This window comes from Gracilinanus agilis, chromosome 1 (assembly GCF_016433145.1).
Source record: "Gracilinanus agilis isolate LMUSP501 chromosome 1, AgileGrace, whole genome shotgun sequence".
Classification (NCBI taxonomy): Eukaryota; Metazoa; Chordata; class Mammalia; order Didelphimorphia; family Didelphidae; genus Gracilinanus; species Gracilinanus agilis.
Genome location: NC_058130.1, coordinates 136249671 through 136272422, shown reverse-complemented (window position 1 = coordinate 136272422; position 22752 = coordinate 136249671). Strand labels below are relative to the sequence as shown.

At 43.6% G+C, this 22752-nt stretch overlaps 3 protein-coding genes across 3 annotated transcripts in view; 2 read left to right on the top strand and 1 right to left on the bottom strand.

Annotated features, from left to right (window-relative positions):
- BAIAP3 (BAI1 associated protein 3) overlaps positions 1-3732 on the top strand; it is a 36580-nt gene extending 32848 nt beyond the window's left edge. Inside the window, exons 26-33 of the mRNA XM_044677532.1 lie at positions 483-562; positions 1205-1313; positions 1839-1910; positions 2387-2467; positions 2580-2700; positions 2814-2937; positions 3250-3455; positions 3614-3732. Of these exons, the coding sequence (XP_044533467.1) occupies positions 483-562; positions 1205-1313; positions 1839-1910; positions 2387-2467; positions 2580-2700; positions 2814-2937; positions 3250-3455; positions 3614-3714 (894 nt within the window). The 3' untranslated portion in view covers positions 3715-3732. The remainder of the gene's footprint in view (positions 1-482; positions 563-1204; positions 1314-1838; positions 1911-2386; positions 2468-2579; positions 2701-2813; positions 2938-3249; positions 3456-3613) is intronic.
- Positions 3733-5142: 1410 nt separating this feature from the next.
- Positions 5143-9155, bottom strand: TSR3 (TSR3 ribosome maturation factor). Its single transcript, XM_044657108.1, has 6 exons — positions 8990-9155; positions 7606-7822; positions 7089-7282; positions 6760-6933; positions 5793-5856; positions 5143-5634 (listed from the first exon to the last, which is right to left on the bottom strand). Exons 1-6 carry the CDS (start codon positions 9120-9122, stop codon positions 5397-5399), a joined length of 1020 nt encoding a protein of 339 aa, XP_044513043.1. The 5' UTR covers positions 9123-9155; the 3' UTR covers positions 5143-5396.
- Positions 9156-9300: 145 nt separating this feature from the next.
- GNPTG (N-acetylglucosamine-1-phosphate transferase subunit gamma) lies at positions 9301-21665 on the top strand. The gene is made up of 11 exons (XM_044657107.1): positions 9301-9391; positions 9495-9546; positions 11178-11245; positions 15467-15521; positions 15621-15704; positions 16539-16632; positions 17545-17659; positions 17791-17873; positions 18055-18186; positions 19313-19394; positions 19602-21665. The coding sequence occupies exons 1-11, from the start codon at positions 9301-9303 to the stop codon at positions 19721-19723; spliced, it is 978 nt and encodes a 325-aa protein (XP_044513042.1). The 3' UTR covers positions 19724-21665.
- Positions 21666-22752: the final 1087 nt, after the last annotated feature.

The following is a 22752-nucleotide window of genomic DNA, read 5'->3' as shown; positions in this document are numbered from 1 at the left end:
CTTGCCCAGGGTTATTCAGCTAAGAAGTGTCTGAGGCAGGATTTTCTCTATCCCCCACAACACCTAGCTGCCTCAAATAGGGGCTAACAGAAAAACAATCACTCATGAGTCTACGGTGTTTTGAGGCTCAAATCATCTTTCTGCATAACAGCCCTGTGAGGGAGATAGTGAAAATAGTACCCCCCTTTTACAGATAGGAAAACTAAACTTGCAAGAAGGGGAGTGATTTGATTTGTTCATGTTCGCATGGATAATAAGCGTTGGATCTGGGTCTCCTGACTTCAATTCCAGTGGTCTTTCCAGAAGGGGAAGTAGGGACTAATGGAATTAGAAATCAGGCATCAGGCCTAAGAAAACAAGAATCATATGTGCCCTACACGGAGAGGGTGAGCTGGAGGAATCATGCTAGGGTAGGGAAATAAAAACCCCTAAAGAGGATGACTCCCTGAGGATTCCTGTTCTCCCTCTGCCCCTCTCCCCAGGCTGTAGCCCCTCTCATGAAATATCTGGATGACAAGCTGATTCTTCTCAGTGATTCTCTGGTGAAGGAAAATCTCTGCAGGTACTTCTGGGGTTGTGGGTCCACATAGGGCTGGAGGAGACGTTGGGGAATCTCTGTAAAATGAGGGGGTTGGGACTCCTAGCTCCTTGAGAGTAGGGCCCTTTCTTTGTGTCCTCAGGGCTCAGTTCTGGCACCTGGTAGGTGCTTAGTAAATATTTGACTTGACTGACTAGAAGGCTTCTAAAGCCCTTCTAGGCTTAATGTGTGATCTTGTGATTTAGTCCCTGCCCAGCTGTAATTTTAGATATCTCACCCTTGGCAGGACCTTGCTGTGGGAGACAGGGTACCCTGGCCAGAAAGATGTGATGGTGTGGGGTGTCATTTGGGGATACCCAGAGTCCACGAGGTGCTGGGGGCCGGGAAGGTGTTAAGAGGGCTGCTTAAGGAAATGCCAAGGAACTGAAGGACTTTGATAGGCTAATGAAACAGACCATCCCGGTCCCTTCTTCTCTCGTTATCTCTACCCAATGCTCTCCCCAGCTAGGGAGATGACTATGGCCGTCCTCCTCCCGCGCCCCTGCTTCTCCTCAGGGGAGCCCCACCTGCCAGAGGCCAGCCCGGGTGGGCATGCCTATCTCCTCAGCCCCCAGCTCCTTTCATGTCGGTCAGAATACTTAGCCCAGTCCCCCTTCTCCTGTCCAGGGTGCTGGAAGCTCTCTGGGATCTGCTGCTTCAGGTTATTCTTCAGGCTCTGGGGGCCAACAGAGACGTCTCTGCTGAGTTCTACAGGAGGTTTTACTATACGTTGGAGGTAAGCCAGGTGGGTTGGTATTGAGGGGGTGTCCTCATTGCCTACTTTGGTCCTGGGGATGTGAGCTATCACAGGGTAATGATTTAAGGATTCATCCTAAATTTTCTAAGGATTGATCTGAGTATTTCAAAGGAGCCCAAGGCTCATGAGTGAGAACTATTGGACTGTAGCTAAGGAAAGAGGCCCCTGGCCAAAGGAAGGAGAGCAGGCTTGTGCCTGGCTTCAGGAGCAGATGGAGGCAGCTGGGGCAGTATGCACCACTGCGGGGTGTACCAGATGGCAGTCACCTCTTAGAGAGACGCTGCTGGCCCAAACTGAAGTCCAAGCCTCTTCCATCCATGGTAAAGCTTAAAGTGAGGTCCTGGGGACAGACATGGTTGTGAGAGTCTCATTAGAGCCTTTGCCAAGGGGCCTGGCCTGAATGTCTGGAGCCTCATGTGATGGGTTAGGGAGGAGGTAATGTGCACTTGGGCCTAGCCCCCAAGAAGTAACAACCTCTCCAATTCATGCCTCCCCTCTTCTTAGGCATTAGTGGACTTTTTCCATGCAGAAGGGCAAGGGTTGCCCCTGGAGAGCCTGAGGGACGGACACTACAAGGTGAACCCAGGGCAGTGGGACCAGAGGCCGGTATTTGGAGAGGGAGAAATGGTTGAAGCAGATAAGGTTGAGGGTGGGGAGCTTCACTTAACCTCTAGGATGGTGATGGCAAACCTTTTAGGGACCGAGTGCCCAAATTGCAACCCTCACACAGCATATGAGCCGCTCCCTTACCCCAGACAGAGGAGGAAGTGCTCCCACTGGGCTGCAGGACAGAGCGGGGGTGAAGTGAGAAATGTCCTCAGGAGACAGGGAGAGCAGCCCCCTCTGGCATGGTACCCCAGGCTCACCAACACAACCCCAGGGCCTGGTTTCATTGGGAGCAGTACCTGGTCTTTCCATTATCTTTAGCTTGTCCTCCCCAAACCTGCTTGAAGCTCTTTTCCTAGTGTCCTGAGGCTAGTCCTATGGTGCAGGGCAGTCTGGGGGGGCCACCTCCCAGTTGCCTTCTAGCCTGAGGAACTTGCTATTGGCAGACCTTGGAGGAGGAATTACGCCTGAACAAATGCTCCACCAATGAGTGCATTGAGCAGTATTACCTGGACAAGCTCAAACAGGTAGAGTCCCCACCTCTGACCATAGCTTCTGCCCCTGCTCACTTGTTTATCTGGTCCAGCCTGGCTGATCCTTGGCATTCTTGGACAGGGTGGGGGGACAACTCTCTCCCAGAGATCAATGGAGCAGAATAAGTATGGACGGCTGAGTGTCAGATGCTACTATGAGGCGGCAGAACAGCGGCTGGCCGTGGAGGTGCTTCATGCTGCAGACTTAATTGCCCTGGATGCCAATGGTGAGGATAGGAGCCAGAAGGCAGGTGGGATGGAAGGGAGGCCTGATGCTTGTCTGAGGGAGTGAAGAGAGATCCTAATAGACCGAGTTCAGCTTTCACGTCTTTCCTCCCAGGCCTAAGTGATCCCTTTGTTATTGTTGAGCTCTGTCCTCATCACATCTTTCCACTGGCCCGAAGCCAAAGGACCCAGGTCAAGGCCAAGACCTTACACCCTGTGTATGATGAGCTGTTTCACTTGTGAGTCCCCAGGAAAGGGCTGGGTTTTTCTCCACAAGTTCTTCCAGCTTTTTCCCTTTTCCCCCAGTATGAGCTGGAGGGATTGGGGTTGAGGTGGAGTTGCATGTGTCCTGGCCAATTAGACCCTTTGGAGTCCCTCAAAGTCTATCCTCGTTTGTTTCAGGGTCTGCCCTGCCAGGGTAAGATCTCACTGATTTGGTTAAATCATTCTTGGGATTGACCCCCCCAGTGGGGATCTGGTATGGCTACTGCTGCTCCAAAATAAGTCCTAGCTACTTGCCTCCATTTACTTTTCTTTCCCTGGTTCCCCAGCTCAGTCCCTGCAGAGCTGTGCCGCCATCGGGCAGCCTGCGTAGTCTTCACTGTCATGGACCATGACTGGCTGTCCACCAATGACTTTGCTGGGGAGGCTGCCCTGGCCCTGAGCAGCATCAGTGGACTCAGCAGGCCTCAAGTGGGCAGCAGTATGAGGAGCATGCAGCCAACCACTCTTCACCTCCGCAGGCCCAAAGCCAATGGTAATGACCACTTCCCGTAAACCCCAGCCCTGGCTCATGCCCTTGAAGGTTGATGATCTTGCCCTAAGGGAAGTGAGTCCCAGCCTTTTGGGGAGACACAGGGGGAGGTAGGGAAAACCCTTCATAGCTTTGGTGAACCTGGGCTGGATCTCTTCTAGTGAAATCAGCCCTGAGGATGCTGGAGGGAAGGATGGACAGAGAAGCACAGGAGTTTGTGAAGAAACTCAAAGAGATGGAGAAGAGCATGGGAGATGACTAAGCAGAACTTCTCTCTGGGTGGTGCCATGATCTGCTCTTTCTTTCCTCCTCCCCACCCTCATCCCTACCCCCAGCTGCAAATATTTACATTAAGGTGTCCAGTTCAACTGGTCTTTTCATCAGAAACTTCTGTTCAATTCCTTCTGGTGTATCCCCAGTGGTCATTGTGGAAGAATCTTCTAGGGTCTGGGTTTGTGATGTTTCTCTTTGTTTACTGTTGTGTGTGCCTCAGTCAGGCACAATAGCTTTTATCTGCTCCTAGGTCAATGTTGGTTTGATGCCTTTTCTATGAGCACTCCCTGGGGCCATTGGTGCCCAAGTCTCCACCAGTCAGTGACAGCTATTGCCCTACCTTCCCTCTGCCTGGAGACCCAAAAAGTGTCACCCAAAGGACCCATTTGAGTAACTGTTAGAGCACTTAGGGAAGGCTGATTTGAGACTTCAAGGTAAGCAGGTGGTGCAGGCTGAGAACCAATCCTCCAATCCTGCTTCTCCTAGCTCTGAAGCAATCTGATGAGCCTAAAGGCTGGCTCCCAATGCCCAACCCAATTACTCCTGGCTCCAGACAAGTTCCATCCCAATCCCTGAATAGATTCTCTTCAATGAAATTCAAGTCTGACAGATTTAGTAGCCAATCTATCTCAGGCCAGAAGATGGGTATCGAACCTCAAGTAGGCTAATATGGCAGCGTGAGGCTGTTGTGTGTAGTCTGGTGTAATCTTATCTAAGAAGCTCTCCTGGAAATGCCAAGAACACCACCAAGTTGAATGTCATAGAATGTCAGTCAGAAGGGCCCTTATTGATCACTCACTTAGTACAACCCTATCATTTTACAGATGAGGAAAAAGAAGTATTTAGATTTGCCTTAAGTCACACAGCTATTGAATGAAAGAGCTGAGATATGTACTGGGAGGGCACCTGGTCCTCTCAACAGCCTCTCTCATCCCAGTGCTGAGGACAGTAATTGTCCATGGCAGAAGACTGGTTTCCTGTGGAGGGCAGACCCCCTGAGAAAGGCTCTTACCCACCATGGACATCATCATGCTGAACACTTGGCACTAATGCTGAGTTCTTCCTCTAAGATTATCTAGTTGTATTTTATGATCCCGTGAAAATGTACCTGGTCCAGAGAGAGCCTTTGAACCACAGATTTCCTCTCTGCTCTTAGCCTACAAAGCTAGTCTGCAGCACTTACAAACTCAAGTGCAAAGCCCCATCTTCCCATTCACTTTGGAACACCTCACAGTTCAAGCCCAGTCTTCCCCTGCCCCTCCAACAGCTAACTAGCCTTCTGACCCCAGGTAGAGACTAAAGTTCCCGGAGCCACACCTGGTTCCTTCTGTAGGACTGTTGTGCTATAAAGAAGCAGCACCACACTGTTATCCTGTAACAAGGATGGACATATCCAGAAAATCACACTCACTAACAGTTACTGTGGGTTCTCAGCTTCATTATGACAGTTCCAAGGCAGATTCCTCACTGGCCTAAAAATTTCCATCAGTTCAGCTGAGTTAAATCATGGGCGAAATATTAAAGTAGATGAAAGTGTCCAGTGCTACAGTTCCTGGGTAGGGTTGGCACCAATCCCAAGTTCCAACAAGTGTATTGGTCTCTGTGGGTCCAGTTAATCCCTTTCTAAGTTTGTCACCCAGGTTTGGAAAATACAGCTGTATTGAGCACTAGTCAGTCTCTTTGTCTTTTCTTGATTCCTTTCCAAACGTTTGTATTCACTGTGGCAGGAGATGCCTTTCTATTCTTTTCTTCAGGGTTTTCATCATCACTTCTGTCTCCCTGCTTCTCATCCTTTTCCTTTTCCTTTTCCTCTTCTTCCTCCTCCTCCTCCTCCTCCTCCTCCTCTTCCTCCTCACTTTCATAATCTTCTTCTCCATCCTCTGATTCTTCATCACTGTCTTCAGTCATTCTGCAAACAAAGAAGGCAAATGGTTGATATGTGGAAATGCAAAATTAACAGCAAAGTCCCTGGAAGTGAGAGAGACCAGGATGGGGTCAGTCACACACCAGACAATACTAGGTGGGCCCCTCAGGGGAAAGAACAAAATAAAAACAGGAAGGGCCTACCTGGTGGGGACCACAAGCCTGTTAGGATTTGAGAATTCTCGCCCTGAGTCCACATCAAATGGATCTGAAATATCAAGGAGAAAAGGAGTAAAGTCAAGGAGCAGGCAGTCAAGAATCTCTACTTCACCCTTGAGAAAGAAGATCCAAGCTTTGTTCAATTCAACACGATAAACATTAGGTGCCCACTCTATCCAAGTATCATCCTAGGCCAATGGGGATATAAAGACATTAATGGTTGAAAACATTTTATTCTGTTGGAGGAGGGAGATACAACATGAACACATGTAAGAACGGTACAAGTGTCCCACTATCTACTGAAGTGGGAGAGAAGATCTAATTAGAGAAAGCCTCAAATAAGAACAATTTAGGAAGAGGTGCAACAGAAGCAGTGTATTCTAGGCAAGGGTAATGATTTGAGAGTCATACAAAGCAGAAGGTGGAATGTAGCACTCAGGGAGCAGTTAGTAGTCCAGTTTGTTTGGAAAGTAGAAATCAAAAAAAGGAAATAATAGGACTAAAAAGTAGGTAGGAGACAGATTCTGGAGAGCTCTAAATGCCAGGCACATTAGTTTATAATTTCTTCCTATAGGCAATGAGGATGTTATTAGATACTTTAATAAGGAGGATGTCAATTATGCCCCAAAATGATCAGGTTCAGGTATCTTTTTTACATTTTTTTTATTTATTTTTTATTTTTTTAAACCCTTAACTTCTGTGTATTGACTTATAGGTGGAAGAGTGGTAAGGGTAGGCAATGGGGGTCAAGTGACTTGCCCAGGGTCACACAGCTGGGAAGTGTCTGAAGCCGGATTTGAACCTAGGACCTCCCGTCTCTAGGCCTGGCTCTCAATCCACTGAGCTACCCAGCTGCCCCCCAGGTATCTTTTGATAAAGAGGTTCCATTACCATGCTCAAATGACTAGGCCCTGTGGAGGCAAGGGAATCAATGTGGCCTGACATAGCTCACCTATGTCCTCCTCGGGTTTCTCAGCAGCACTAGCCAGGAACTCCTTTTCCACCTTAAGCACATCCTCAGGACCACTGCAGGCTGCATACTTGTCCAAGAGCTGACTATTCAGGTCCAAAAATCCCTTCCCCCATTTGAATTTTCGTAGCAAGATGATGGCAAGATCAGAAAAGCCTGTCATTTAAGGAAAAAGAAAATCTCCAAACCTCAATTATCCTACCCCAAATACCCTGAAACAACTATATTGAAATGGGGGCCCATCAATAACCACAGCTGTCCTCCCCACTTTTGACAACCATATATGGCCAGTACTTCATTTCAGAACTCACCCAGAATGCAAAAAGTGGCAGCAAAAGCCTCCACACAGGACAGTTTGCAGGGCCGCCCATAATTGACAGGATTGGCAGCCACCAGGTAGGGTAGCAATCGAAGGTGAGTTCCTCGCATCTTCCCAAATGGAGTTTCTTCTAGTTTGGCCCAAGAGCAGTCAATGACTGCAACTCCACACTGAGCTACCAGCTGTCTACAAGACAACCATAGAAGGGTTGATTCCTCTTTGGGGGTCCAAGAAACCCATTCCCAAGACTCCCAGTCCCTCCCAAATCAGTGAATGAGATTTCCTGTCCAATATTTTGACCCCTTCCTTGATGGGGCTACATACTGCTTCTTATTCAAAGGCTCTGATCTAATTAAGTAATTCCATAGCAACAGGTGCTGCTTGTCAGCTATGCTAATCTTAACAGAATCAACAAATCGGTTCAGGAGGTCTTTCTGCTATAGGCTAGAGTCAGGTACTGCTGGTCCTAGTAGAGGGAACTTTTGCCTGAGACAAATTCATAGCCATACTTATCTGCCGGTGACACATAGTGGGTGCCCATGGGGCTAAGGATCAGGCCGTTGAATCTCTGATTCAGTCGGAGAGTTCGAACCAGACCCTGTCGAGCCAGCTTCCTACCAGTGCACTTCCGGGGGTCACAGTGGCCAAGCTCCCACATGGCCAGGGGGCAGGGCAGCTCCAGCTTGGAGGAGGTACCTTCCTTCTCAGCATCATTTTCTACAGAGGCTGCATATACAAAACAGATCTCAGATTCTGGCACTTTAGAAGACCTGGAAGGAGAGGTCTCTGGAACTTCCCTTCCTGCCCTTTCTTGTCAAAAAGTGGCACTAAACTTGGAGTCAGGAGAAACTGGGTTCTATCTTAGACACTAGTTGTGTGACTCTTGACAAGTCATTTAATTGTTTGTACTTTTGGTTTTCTCATGTATGAAATGGGGAGTGGAGAGATGGACTCAATAGTTTCTAAGATCCCTGTCAGTTCTAAATTTATTATCCTTTGCTGATCCAGGTCTCTACTTTTCTGTTCCTTGTAACTCAGAGCCTCTCAAACCCTTTGAAGGGGTTCTTATCAGTCAGTCTTCTACTCCCTCTCAACCCCACGGATCCATTCACAGGATCATCCAGAACTGGTCGTCCAGGATTCTTAATCTTTTCTGTATCGTTTTTGGTAGTCAGGTAAAGCCTCTGGATCCTCTTCATAGGATTACAAAAAAAAACTATATATATTTTTTAACAGTTCAGAGACTCCCCCTCCCCCCAGTTAAAAACGTTTAATCTAGCACAACCTTTTTATTTTACAGCTGAAGAAATAGACACGGAGGGGTTAAATGACTTGCAAGGGTAGCAAGTGGCAAAGATGACCCCTTCACCACCAAAACCATACCAAAATAAACCCACCATAGTATAAACAAAACATCAGTGGAATGGTTTCCTGCCATACCACCCCAGGGGTATTCTTTCAGCATTAACAAGCCATTTAACAAACATTAAGCACCTAGAGTGTGCAGGACATTGAGCAGAATACAAATATAGATAAAGAGCAGTCCTCAAAAAAGCTCACAGTTTAGGACCTGCCCACGGATCCCTAACTAACCTTGCGATCCATTGCTGCGGTTTTCAATCAGTCCAAGTTCACCGTCCTCCTACCCACTTTTGGAGCTTGGGCTCCATCCACCCCACTCCGACCGCCCCTAGGGCTGGCCATCACATCTTTGGGACTCCAGCCCGCCTTCCTTGCGTGCAGCGCTATGGGCCATCCCATCCCAGGGATCCCCGGCCTCCGCAGCCCCTCGGAGCAGCCTTATGGGTCCTTCCTCTCCGAGGGTGCTCTATGAGCCGTCCCATCCCCGTCCCACGCCTGGGCCCCTCTCTCACTCCCGGTCCCCGTCCTCACCAAGAAGTGCTGCCTCAACCTCCTCGGTGAAACTGTCCAAGGAGCGAGAGGCCCGAGAATGACCCTGAGCCCGCCGGCCGCCACTTTTTGCCCGCTCGGGGCCCGAGCCTCGAGTGGACTTCTTCCGGCCCATGACAGAAGGGAAGGCGGGGTTAGACACGAGACGAAACAGGACTTCTCCACAGTCTCCCCAACGCCGGATAGAACGTGCGCATGCGCCTCTGGGCGTAGTTTCCGGCTCCGCGACGTCACGTGACCGACTCCTTATCCACGTGACTACTGTTTCTCACTAAGCGCAAGTGTGGAGAGCTATGGAGCTGGGGGTCAGGCAGGGACCGCGACAGGTTGTGCTTCTGTTGCTGCGGTTGGTGCTGCTGCGGCAGCTTGGATGGGGGCCGCATTGTAAGTAACTTTCACACCCCGGGAATCCCTGAGCCTCTCTGGCCCTCGCAGCTTTCATGCCCACCCCCAGGCACCTACCCTACCTTTATTTTCTTCCTCCCAGCTCTAGCCAATGCCGGGAAAATGAAGATCGTGGAGGAGCCGAACACATTCGGGTAAGGGACCCTTGTGTCCGCCCGCTCTGCGGACCGGGCTCGAGGGGAGATTGCATGGAGTTTTCAGTGCTCCGGGGGAGGAAGGCGTGGTCATTTCTAGAGGTGGAAAGTGACTTGGGCAAAGTCACTAAAGTAGGTAGGGACAGGACAGAGATCAAATCCCGAATCTTTGACCTCCCAAACCCAGCACTTTTTCTTTCCCCACCATACAGCAGTTCAGTTTTGTTCTGGGGTAAAGAACTTTCGACTGACAGGTGAAGAGAATACAAGATTCTCTGGTTTTTATTCCAGAGACCAAAAACGTTTGACTCCAGGGAGCTAAGTTTAAGCAGTGCCCTTCCATTGTTTAGAGATTCCTTTAGAGAAATGACCCCAAAGAGAATTTGTTCCATGTTTTGATGATCATTCATTCTCAAATGAGGTATAAAACAAGGAGACATGCTCATTAAACGTTTGTTGGTGTAGGTCTACACCATTGACCTGGATAGCATCTGCTTAGAGTTGGATGGTGAGGTTTTCCCAGATCTCTGTTCTTAGATGACATTGTGCTTATTGAATTTTGCCCTGGAGTACCATATGGCTTCCTCAGGAAAAATTGGAAAAACCACTTGAAATTTTTTTAGCAATCCATGAGGAGACACTACCCATGAACTGGATCCAGAAATGAATCATGGCCATGGTTTAATAGGAATAAGTAGTAATAGATTTGTCCCTTTTTTCGAAATACCAATGAATAAAGCTCTATTTGTGAATTCTGAACACTAGTATCTTAGCAGCAGCCAAACATCAGGAATGTGCAATATGTTGCCAGCAATGACTTTGGTGCAAGAAGTTAGAGACTTGCATTGTTGAAAGAAGTGTATGTAATATTGAAAAATTACCCAAAAGAGGGGCTTCAATATACTGAACACATCATCACTTGAATTCAAGTGAGCAAACTTAATTGTATACTATGAAAAAGACCCTGTGCTAGGCACTGGCAGATTTATCAGAAAATACAAGAATCATCCTTGGTGAGAGGGCATGGATGGGTTGTGATGTATGTACTTGCAGAGGAAGCAACCCACAAGGATAAGATCTTGGATTTGTGAAAGTAAAATGGAAGTAACTCTTTTACAGGGTTTTTTGTGAAAACTTTTGTAAACTGTACTCAATAGAGACAAATAAGTTACAGCTATCACCCTTATTATTGCTGATTTATGTGTGTTAAGCAACAACTCTATAGGATGGGAGTTATATTAGATGATTTTGAAGTGCTGGGGCTCTCTGGCCTCCAGACTCCACACCATCATTGTTCCACCATGGTGGACTTGCTTCAAGAAAGAGTAGATTTTCTGACATTTAAACTTCTGACTAGTCTCTGCTACAATTGTCATCTTTATTGGGCCTTGCCTTCCTTGCCCATTTCACATCCTTCTTTAGAAGCCTCAGTAAATGTTTAGTAAGTTTGGGGTACATGCAGAAAGGCCCATGGTGCTCAGAGGAGGGAGACTTGACTGTGGGCAGGAACACTGTACTCAGGAAAAGCTTTCCTGGAGGAAGTGGTAGATTCCAGGGAGGAGAGGTATCTAGTCAGTGAGCACATTCATTTTCTCTGCTTGTTGGCCAGCATTATTGATTTTCCCCGACAGAGTGAATAACCCCTTCTTACCTCAGACCAGTCGGTTACAGGCCAAGAGAAACCCATCAGCAGTCTCAGGTGAGTCATGACTTTCCACAGCCTGGCTAAAACTTCCCATACCTTTCCCTTCACTCTTAAGGGAACCCCCAGGGAGGGTCAAAGTAAAGGGAACATAATACACATTTAATTTCAACATCTCTTCAGTTCAAATCAACTTTGAACCAAGCTTCCCTCCTTCCAATTGGATATGGCTGGACCTGGGATGTTGAACATAGGCCAATGATGGCAAACCTATGGAATGCATGCAAAAAAGGGCAGGTAGAGCCCTCTTTGTGGACATGCCTGTCGCCTGCCAGAGGGAGTTGGGGTGGAGCTGCTCCCCACCCCCTCTCCATGTACCTGAGGACATTCCTCACTTTCCCCATCCCTCAGCTCAATAGAGGTCTGGGAGTAAGGGAGGGCAAGGCACAGCACTGTCTCTGAGGCAGGTTTGGGCACTGCACTCTGGTTCTGGGAGTTGGGGTGGGGTGGTGGTGGGGCCCAGCACTTCATCTCTAAAAGGTTTGCCATCACTACCTTAGGCCCAATATTCTGTAGTAGCCTGGCATCGGTCTTTAGTTAAAGTTGGCTCAGTAAGGACTTGGAGAATGTAGGGGGAGGAGGAGGTATTTCAACTGCCATCTCTTTCACTTTTCTTGATTTTAGGAAAGATGGCCCATAATAGACATTGGTTGGTGTGCAAGAACTTCTGTATTTATTGTTAATTTTCCATTATTTGTCCTGTATTTCACTTTATCGAAGACATCTTGAAGTTGTTTGGGTTTCCTCTAATTATATGCCTGTGAAAAATGTGGTATTTAAAGGAATCCTGAGGTGAATCCTTTGAAATAAGCAGTAAATTTGGTTGTAGCACATAAAATGGATGGATGTACCCTGGTCTAAGAGTCAGGAAACCTAAATTTGGGTTCTGATTCTAACTTTGACACTAACTTGTATGTTATGAAATGACCAAATCCCTCTACTCTCCAACATTTTGTTTTTTCTTCTTTAAAAAATGAGAAGGGCTACATTGGGTGATCTCTTATCGTAATGCCCTTCTGGCTCCAAAAGTATGATTTCATTACTTTTTGAGAAAATCTCCTTATTTGTGGCGAATTTAAACCTTAAGCCGATTTCCCTTGCCATTACCACCAACACAATGTTAAAAAGCTTTTCTGGACACATCTGATATGTGGAGGTCACTATACTAGGCACTGTAGGGAATATGAACAGAAATGAGACTAGTTCCTTCCAACCCTGAAATGTGTTAACACAGGGTTCATATATTTCAAAAAATTAATAATAGTACTGGGTATTATATGCCGAGTTAAACATGTGGTATGAACAGTAAGTGCTATAGGCTTTTTTTTTTGAGGTGGGTAGGATTTACAAGTAGGAGGAACACAGGAGGGCAGCTTGGTGCTTCAGGGGTAGGATGTAAGGAAGTCCTGAGTTCAATTGTGGCCTCAGAAACTTACTAATTATGTCACTTAGTCCGTTTGCCTGTTTCTTTATCTGTAGCATGGGGATAATAATAGCACTTACATCATAGTATTGTTGTGAGGATCAAACCATAATTATAAAGCACCTAGTATAGTGCTTGCACAGAGTAAGAGCTATAAAAGTGTGCATGTGGACAGATAGGGCCTATGCAGAGAATATTAAACAGTCTGAGTCCAATCTACCCTGAGCAGTGGGTTCATATAGGAGAGCAGTGGAAAAAGGAGTAAGGAGAGCCATGTCAAACTTGTATATGGGATGAGACCTAGGACTAGAGTGGTAATAGAGAAGAACATATTAGAGGAATATGAAGTGTTGTGGAGGTAGAATCAATGTCTTGGAAACTGACTGGATAGGAAAGGGAAAAGTCCAAAATGAAATTGAGATTCTGAGCCTGGGCAGGTAAGGTGGCACAGTGGATGGACTGCTAAGGGGTCTGGAGTCATTAGACTCGAGTTCAAATGTGGCCTCAAGACACTAGCTGTGTGACCCTGAACAAATGTCACTTAACCCTGTTTGCCTCAGTTTTCTTATCTGTAAAATGAACCAGAAAAGGGAATGGCAAAACACTCCAGTATCTTTGCCAATAAAATCCAGTGGGATCATGAGGAGTCAAACAGGACTGGCTGAAAAACTGACTATACAAATGGATAAGAGAGATAGGGAATTTAAGAAGTAGAGCAGGTGAGGGGTGGGGTGATCAATAGGTTTAGGTTTTAAAATGTCAAGTTGAAGATGATAGTGGTAAATTAGGGCAGAAATGTCCAGGATGAAACATGGAAGAGAGGTCACGATTGGAGCTTTGGGAGTCATCCACATAGCAGTGTTGATAGGCTTCCAAAGGGGAAGCAAGGTCTTGAGATCTGGAGGATGTTCCAAGCTGAAGGAACATGGAGATAAGGGACAGTTGAGGTAACCAACTAGTGCAGTGCTATGGAACCCCGGGGAGGATAGCATATTAATAGATGATTTATTTACTGTTTACATGTTGCAGAGAACAAAGATGAAAACTAATGGGAGGTAGAAAGAGTTCTTTATTCATTTTAGTTTTCTTTAGAGTGGTGGGACAGAAATCAGATTTTAGGGATTTGAACAGATCTTAGGAAGATGGGGCATGGGCTAGCAAAAGATTTTTTTTTAAAGTCCTTATCTTCTGTCTTAGAATCAAGACTAGATTTGTTTGAAGGCAAAAGAGTGAAAGGGATGGGCAATGATGGGGTCACAGAACTTGTCCAGGGTCACACCACCTAGGAAGTATCTAAGGCCAGGACTTCCATTCTCCAGGCCTCTATCCACTGAGCCACCTACCATTTTCCCATTTTTTAGGATTGAGGAGACCTAGAGTCAAGATTGAAGATGTAGGAATGACTATTGAAACACATTACTTAAGGAGGTGAAAGGGGTTAGCTTTTATTATAAGTACAGAAAGATTTCGAAGCAAATATAGAAAAGTTTTGGAATGTGGAGAAGAGAAGTTTGTGGACTTTAATGTCAAAGGTCTGGGTCTTCCTCGTAAAATAGGAAGGTTTAATTGTTCATGGTAAAGAGAGGCTGGGGTTGGAGCTTGATAGAGAAAACATTTAGAAGACATGCTGTGAGAAATCTAAAATCTAAGATGAAGTCAACTAGAAGAAATGATTTTCTAGTAGTATTCATTAGGTCATAGAATAAGAACAGAGAGAGTGGGTGTTGGGTGTAGACAATTATACTTACTCTCAGCTAGCAAATTAGTGATGAATATATCCAAGGTCCAATAATTTCCTGTGATCTAACTCACATAATTGTCAACTGGTGTGAAAGTAATCGACAAATTTTCTTCTTCAAAAGGAACTAGACACCCTTCAGGAAATGGGCACTGAGAATTGAGAATTGAACTCCAGTGCTTGAATTTCCCAGGGCTTTTTCTGAGGACTTGTTTTAATATCAAAAAATTTAAGACAGCCTCTCCCATCCCTCCCCCCACTCTCATGATAGAAAACACACAACAAAAAGTTACTATGAGTTTAGAAACCCTCTTAAATGAATTTGTTTTATTAACCACAATTTCACATGCATTAAAAAAAAATCACATTACATATTTGTGAAACATCATTCTATATTATGTATGCCTGCTTATTCACTGTACTGAGTCATTTAATGTGATGACTACCATACCTGTGGATTTGGAGATCTTTTACAATAACTCCCTGACCCCACCTTCAGCCAAAGAACACCTAAATTTTAAAAAAACTCCTTGAAGGAAAAGGCTTTCTTGTTAATCAGCCTCCTTAGGACAGAGCTCGCTTGTAATTGGTTATCAGCAAATAGTCCATTTGATTTGTGGGACAATTCACCATCTCCCACCTCTGCCTCTGATCCCAAAAGATAGACTAAAGTAAAACTGCAGTCTTTCTCCTCCCCACCTTGTACTTTAGCCAAGCTCATTTACATTAGGTTTTCTGGTTCCAACACTTCAAGCCCAAGGAATGACAGAATCTCTCCTTTATGTCCTCATGCCATGGGGCCAATGAGGCCTTGATGTTGAGCTGCATATTCGGTCTTTGATCATGCTTAAGTTTTGTTTATCTCTAAAGGTAACTTTAGGGGGACCTCCCTGGCCCTTGTTTTTTTGTACAAAAGAAACTACTTCCAGTCTTATAATAGGAAACGAAAATGACTTGAATGAAATAGAAACTTAACTTTTTTAGACATCAATACAGTGTGTGTCTTCAGGATGAAGGTTTTGAATCAAAATGTCTTTCTCCCTTCCCCTCCCCTCAGGTCCTGCACATCTCTTCAGACTTTCTGGCAAGTGCTTCAGTTTAGTGGAATCCACGTAAGTACTGGGAATATGATGGAGGGGGGCAGGGAGAGTAGTTCAGAGCATTTACAGACATGGTATGTTATGACCCAAAGCTCTTGTGTCTCCCTCCAGGTACAAGTATGAATTCTGTCCCTTCTACAATGTCACACAACATGAACAGACTTTCCGTTGGAATGCCTACAGTGGCATTCTGGGGTGAGCTCACTGACTGTTACTTTTCTTTTTCAAAGAATCTTCACCATCATCAAAACTCTGTAGATTCTTGTTCAGGGTAAATAGTGGCCTCCCTTCAATGAGCCTACATATTAACTTCTGGCAGGGAGGAGTTGCCCCCACCCCCACCCCTATCCCCTGCCCTAATCTTAAAGATGGAAAACTAGAAAGAAAAAACTTTTCTTATATGTAAAAAGAGGAGGGCTGTCATGAGACTGCTCAAGATGTACATAATGGGGGGCAGCTGGGTAGCTCAGTGGATTGAGAGCCAGGACCAGAGACGGGAGGTCCTAGGTTCAAATCTGGCCTCAGATACTTCCCAGCTGTGTAACCCTGGGCAAGTCACTTGACCCCCGTTGCCTACCCTTGCCACATTTCTGCCTTGGAGCCAATACACAGTATTGACTCCAAGACAGAAGGTATGGGTTTAAAAAAAAAAAAAAGATGTATATAATGCATTTTTTAAACTTGATACTATTCATATGTTCCATTTTTATTGAGAGAAACCAATGAGAGCTAAAAAGAATTTTAAAGGCAAACAGGGTAATCTCTCATTTAGTCTTAGAAGAGAATTGACTTGCCCAAGGTTAGTGTTCTACCATACTGTCTTTCTGGTATGAGGCTAGATATTGGGCTCTTGGGATATATTAAAAGGAATAGAAGCTTCTGGGGAAATTTTTAGCAATTATGTTTTGGCAAGTCATTCATTGGTAGCTTGTCTTAGATAGAGGTCATTTTAGTGACGCTTACTTTTCAGGGATTAGTCTAAATATGGCTAAGTAATCTAAGTAATAGATTTTATTTATTCTTTCCCAGGATTTGGGATGAATGGGAAATTTTCAACAACACATTTACTGGAATGTGGATGAGAGATGGAGATTCCTGTGGGTCTAAGAACAGGCAGACAAAGGTACTTACTTTGGTGCTCAGAACAGTATATGCTGAACAGGGCAGGATTTGATGGGATCTTTGTCCCTCAAATCCTTTTTTAAAAAATAGGGAGTGTGACCTAAAAGGGCTTGAATCCTTCTACTTCTGGGATTCCACAGGGGAGCACCAACCAAAAGCATTATTAAGCTGTCCATGAAGGGAGAGAGACTCCCTCCACTCACCCAGTTTGTTTTAACTCCAGGAATCATTTTTATAAAACCAGGATTTTGCAAGAAATCTAGGAACATAAAAATGCAAATGATATATACAGCAGGAGAGATTAGATCTACAATGAGGATGTCTAGCAAGAGGCAGTTTTTTTTTTAAACTAATTATAAGGTTCTAGATATCAAGGAATAGGTACAGACACTCACCCCATAAACTATTAAGGTTTACTGAACAACATACAAATCATGTAGATATTTCCATATGGAGAAAGTAGAAAATTTTTATGTCTCCACTATCAACTTTTGGATCCCAGTCTTTTTCTAGCCTGGTGAATGAAACTAAGCTGTAAATCCAAAAGGGAAGCTCTCTGGATATAACCTGACCCCAGGTAGAAGCTATAGGTTTTATACTGAGTTAGATGAAGGAAACTAGGGTCTCCTACAAAAGCACCAATTTTAGAGTAGGTCAGTCTCTATTGCTATGTATACATTATTTAGGATTAAGCAGGATTAAATACAAACTTTAGTGGGATTCCTTTGAAGTCGGGGCTGAAATCATAGCTATTCAGTCACATTAGCTGTCATTCCCTTCTATCCTATATCTGTCTATCCCCTCTCCCTTCTATCCTCACCTGTAAAAGAACCTGTATATATAAACTTCAAAAATCAATAAACAGGGGCTTTGCTCTGGGATAGTATTTTCCTATTTTTTATGCTCTCTTTAGGTGGACCTTGCCTGTGGAAAAAGTAATAAATTGGCTCGAGTGTCTGAACCAAGTACTTGTGTTTATTCTCTAACCTTTGAGACACCTCTGGTTTGCCACCCACATGCTTTGTTAGGTAAGTATCCGTAGGTGAGATGTGAGAAGGGACTGAGGCTTGACAAGCTTAAAGGCTAAGCCTAGATCTAACAACTTCCATCAGCAGCCTCGAAAATGGAGTGCTGAAAGCTTGGGTGATTTTTCCTCTAGTGTATCCAACCTTGGTGGAGGCCTTACAGCAGAAGTGGGATAAAACAGAGCAGTCTCTTGCTGATGAATTAATTACTCCACAGGTAAGAGAGAGAACACTTCAGTGGAAGCAGTCATGTACACAGTGTTGTCCAACCCTGGTGTGTTCAACTCCTGGATTTATTCAATTTCCTTGTTACTTATTTGAATTTTGTAACTATCACTAAGCTGAGTTGACTCTGAAGATTATTCTTTGCACTCTGTATCCTCTTCCTCTCAACACAGGGATATGACAAACTGCTGAAAGAGGTGTTTGAAGAAGCAGGCTATTTAAAAGCCCCAACAGAAAACAAGGCAGCAAATCCAGAGGGAGAGGCCAAGAGTTCTGTGTTTGAAACTCTGGAGAAATGTAATAAGGTACAGTACAGAGATGGCTTAAAGGGGAGGGAGCAAAATAGAAATTCAGCTACTTTGGTTTCTCTTGCACTGGCTTTCTAAAATGCAAATCTGAAGAAAGACTGCATGCAAATTGTGTTCGCCAGAGGACCTTCCAGTCTAGAACAGTGATTTTTATCATCTGTGGCTATCTTGGATCATAAAATCAGAGCTCAGAGAGACCTCAAAGGTCACCTCATTAAATCTTTTCATTTTATAGTTGAGAAAACTGAAGCCCAGAAAGCATCTGGGACTTGCCCCTAGGACACACAGTTAATAAGTGGCAGAGCTGGGATTAGAGCCTAGGTCACTTGAGTCCAAGCATGGCAGCTGCCTTGATGAGCTTCTCCACTAACAGCCCGGGCTGTGGAATCAAAACTTTCCCAGCTTGGTAGAGGACATGTGCCTAACCTTCAAGAATCCAGACTCTATCCATGTGGTACTAGATTTTTGCTCTTCTTAAAGCCTATAAATGTGTATCTTTCAAGGGGATTGCAGAGCTTCCTAGGCTGGGAAAACATTAGTTTAGAGATCTTAATTATAGATAGGGAGAGGTATATCTTCTACCATAGAACTACAGTGTGACAATGAAAGGTATACTGGGCAGCTAGGTGACAATTTTGATAGAGCCCTGGACTTGGAATTAGGAAGACTCAAGTTCAAATCCAGCCTCAGATACTTAACAGCTATGTGATCCTGGGTAAATTAATCTCTGTATACCTCAGTTTCCTAAGCTGTAAAATGAGGCAAATAGTAATAGCACCTACCTTCTGAAGTTTGGTTAGGATCAAATGAAATAATATTTATAAAGGTCTTAATAAATGCTACTTCTGTTCCCCGCCCTACTTTGTGGTGACTCTCCATCTAGCAACATCAGGGTAAAGAGCCTAAGTCTGAGAACTGTTTTATTAGTCTTTATTACAAATAATTTTAAAGATTTGCTAAGACCACTGGAGGTCTTGTATTGGAGTTCTAGCTAACTAACACTTAAAGTGCGCGTGCGTGTGTGCATATTTTCCTAATCTTTAAATGAGGCCTTTTTGACTTTACAGACTGAGGTCCCTTCCAAGTCCAAATCTATGATCTTTATGTAATGTTTCATTTTTAGGAATATGAGGAACTTTCTAAGGAAGTAAAAAGACTGAAAAACTTGCTAACTCAGAATCACATTTCGTATACAAAGCAGAAAGGTAAAACATGTGTGCGCTCTGAGCATTCCCTGTATGATTCTTGTTGTAGAACAGACTTTATCTTAATGTCCAAATTCAATTCTACAAGTATTAATCACTTCCAATTCTGTATGTTCTTCTGCCATCTATCTATCACTTCTGGGAGGCAATGGGAAGAATTTTTTATAGAGGAAAATTAATTGAGTCTGCTATTTGGTGTCTTGGCAGAAAGTACCAGTATTGAACATTTCGATTATAAGAAATCTGCAACTAGCTCCCCAGTTTGGAGTAGTACCAGGCCCCCAAAGCATCTTCGAGGAGACACTGGCCTTCAGAATGACTTCTTGTGACAGTTCACAGGCAGAAGACCTGAGGATTCTATATTGATTCATACATATAATATACACTTTTGTATGGGAGGGAAGGGAAATAAACTTTAAGGTTGCTTTGGTGGTCCCAAGGAACTGAACTCCTAATTACTAGGCCCAATTCTAGAAAATCCTCTCTCTTTCATGGATATTCCAGTGTTCCATCCCAAGAAATCATGATGTGACAAGAAGAGAATCTTGGAGACCAAGTCAACTTCCCTTCCCATGGTGATGGTGAGAAAGAAATCAACAGTGAAACCAGGAAGAGGAACAACAGATCATAGGGCATGGCTGGAACTCTTTGGTGCTAAAGAAAGTTTTAAGGCAAAGAATAAAAAAACACTACAGGGAAAAGCAACTATTTTCTATAATAAAGGTACTGTTCTAAAGTATGAAATACTTTATAAAATAAATAAATGAGTGAATTTATAAAGTGACTTATTGAAAAAGGAACTGGTTCCTGGATTAACTTTGAATACCTTACCTACTTATGTAACTATCTCAGGTCAGTAAAAAGGGCGCTCTCTTACTTGAATTTGGTTGATTTTTCTCAATGAGACATAAGCCAAAATAAAGATTCAAAATTTTAATTCCCATACTGATAATAAAAATAATTCCATGAATTCTGTAAACCATTGCATAAATGCTATAGTGTAAAAAAATTTAACAAGTGTTAACAATCTTAAACAATTCATTACAAGTAAATGATTATGCATTATAAATACTACCTTCTGGGTTAAGGAAATTCCATTCACAATAACATTCTCATCTAAACACTCAAACCATATTAGCGGCTTTCATAAATTAATACATATGAAAAGTCCATATTGAATTAAGGTCTTATGCTGACCACAGTTACACAAATATATTGTGACAATAATATTACTACCAATATTTAACACTAGATAGTTGAAAGACAATAGGCAACAAAAATGATGATGGAATAATTTGAACATATCTATAAACACACAGTTCGAGCTCCTTTTGAAACCAACACTCCACTTTGTAGAACAAGAATTCTTTACTGTGAAACCCACCCTGAGACAGGCGTCTCCTCTGCTCCCCAGCTACTTCAATCCACAGAGAGCATGGGGACTGAACTGCATTCACTTCAAAAACACTCAACTTGCTCTCTGCCACGTGGTCCCTACAAGCACTGGGGTGATTCAGCTTCAGAGAAATGAAAACAATGAGTAAACTACAATATTGTTAGGTCTGTCTTGCATCTGTTAAACAGTTTCTATTTAGCAGGTTTGCCAAGGCCAATGAAACCTGTGATGTTCCCTTTTGAGCATTTTCCCATTCAATGTACTTTCCAGTATTAAAAATATCACTTTGGAAAAGACTGGAAATTGCTCTTGTGGAGGGGTCCTATTATTTCTAAGGAACTGAAACACAACTATAGACTTAAAGTGGCACATAGAAAGCATCTTTCTTCTTTATGTAAATGGTTCATTCAGCACACCCAGGAAACTGGCCAGAATAGTAGCATATAACAGAGGACCAGGCTGCTTACTCTGGGAATTTCACTCATAGGTACATTTCTTTGGTCTCTCCTTTTTCCTCCCAGTCTTTTAAAAACTCAAATTTCAGTCTATGATGAGCACTACAGAAACATAAGGACACACACCTGCAACTCTTCTTACACTGAAAAACTATCAGTGATTATTCTTACAGAGGCAACACAGGTGTTTACTACTAGAAAATCCAGGCCCTATGCCAAATGTGCTTTTTAATATGGTGGGCCTTCGGGGAGAGCCCAGCCCCTATCTTCTCCCTCACTGTGTGAAGGAGATGCCATGGGAATGTTAGCCCTGGAGATGTCATCTCCTGAGAATTAGCCAAATTCAACAAAAAGAACTGACCATATTAGCTTATGAAGATCTAAAGCTTAATTGTTCTAACTTGTTCATAATTTTGAAAAGTCAATTTTAGACAATAAACACTGTCCTGTTACCCCAAAAAGGCCAAATAAAAGGCCTAAAATGAGAAACAAGTGCATAAATATTAATAAAAATAAAAGAATTTTAAACAGTGATAACAGTAGCACAAAAATATATTTAACGTCTAAGTACTGAACTAAAAGCATTGAGGCATATGACCACTTTTTAATATAAATCGGAATCATTTCACTACAATTAAAAACAAAACACCTTCACTAAAAACTAGGAACATAGTTACCTTTGTTAGCACAATAGCTGCAGAATGTTGTGGTGCCACATTCTTCTATATTGAGATAATAAAACCATTGTCTAAAATCAGTTGTATGTTTTAAAACATTTTTAAAAAATCAAAACATCATCTACTACCTTACAATACATTCTAATTTGGTCACTGTTAAAAATTCTTACCTAGTCACTTTGCACTTTTAAAAAATGCTATTAATATTTAATAAAAGTCTTTGGCAAAGCCCACACAAGTATAGAAGTCCATTGATATTCACAGCAAAGCTTGATTATTCAAGTACCACTTCATCTCTCCCTGCCTCACTCCCTTTCCCCCCCAAATCTCCACTTGGTGAATACAAAAAAATAACTGCTCTAATTATAAGCACCACCTAGACCTAACTGTCTGGAGGCAGTAACCTGCTTTGCTGAGAATAAAGTTAGTTTGGGTAAAATGAAACCATTTTTCTCAAGTGTTTAATATATAGGGAAAATGTTCAAATCCAGAGTAGGAATGATTAGAATCCTTGTCAGAAAACATTCTAAAGTTTTGTTCAGATGTTAGTGCACAAATGCTCCTGTCTTTGTTTCCCAATCTGGACTCCCAGGTTTATTGCCACAGAAGTCCGATTTTATTTTGTCTTCCTGGCTTATAATTGACCCTGGCTATAGCAATTTGTATTGAAAAGGCTTAGTGGTGAGGGAACAAAAGGTCAGGCTCAACCTATTCTCCTCTGTAACTTCCTCCCTCCCTCCATCCACTCACCATATAAACATCCCAGGCCTACTGACCAAAAAGGTGCTGGGTCTACTCTCTGGTGAGTTGCCTTCTTAGGTCTGCCCTCT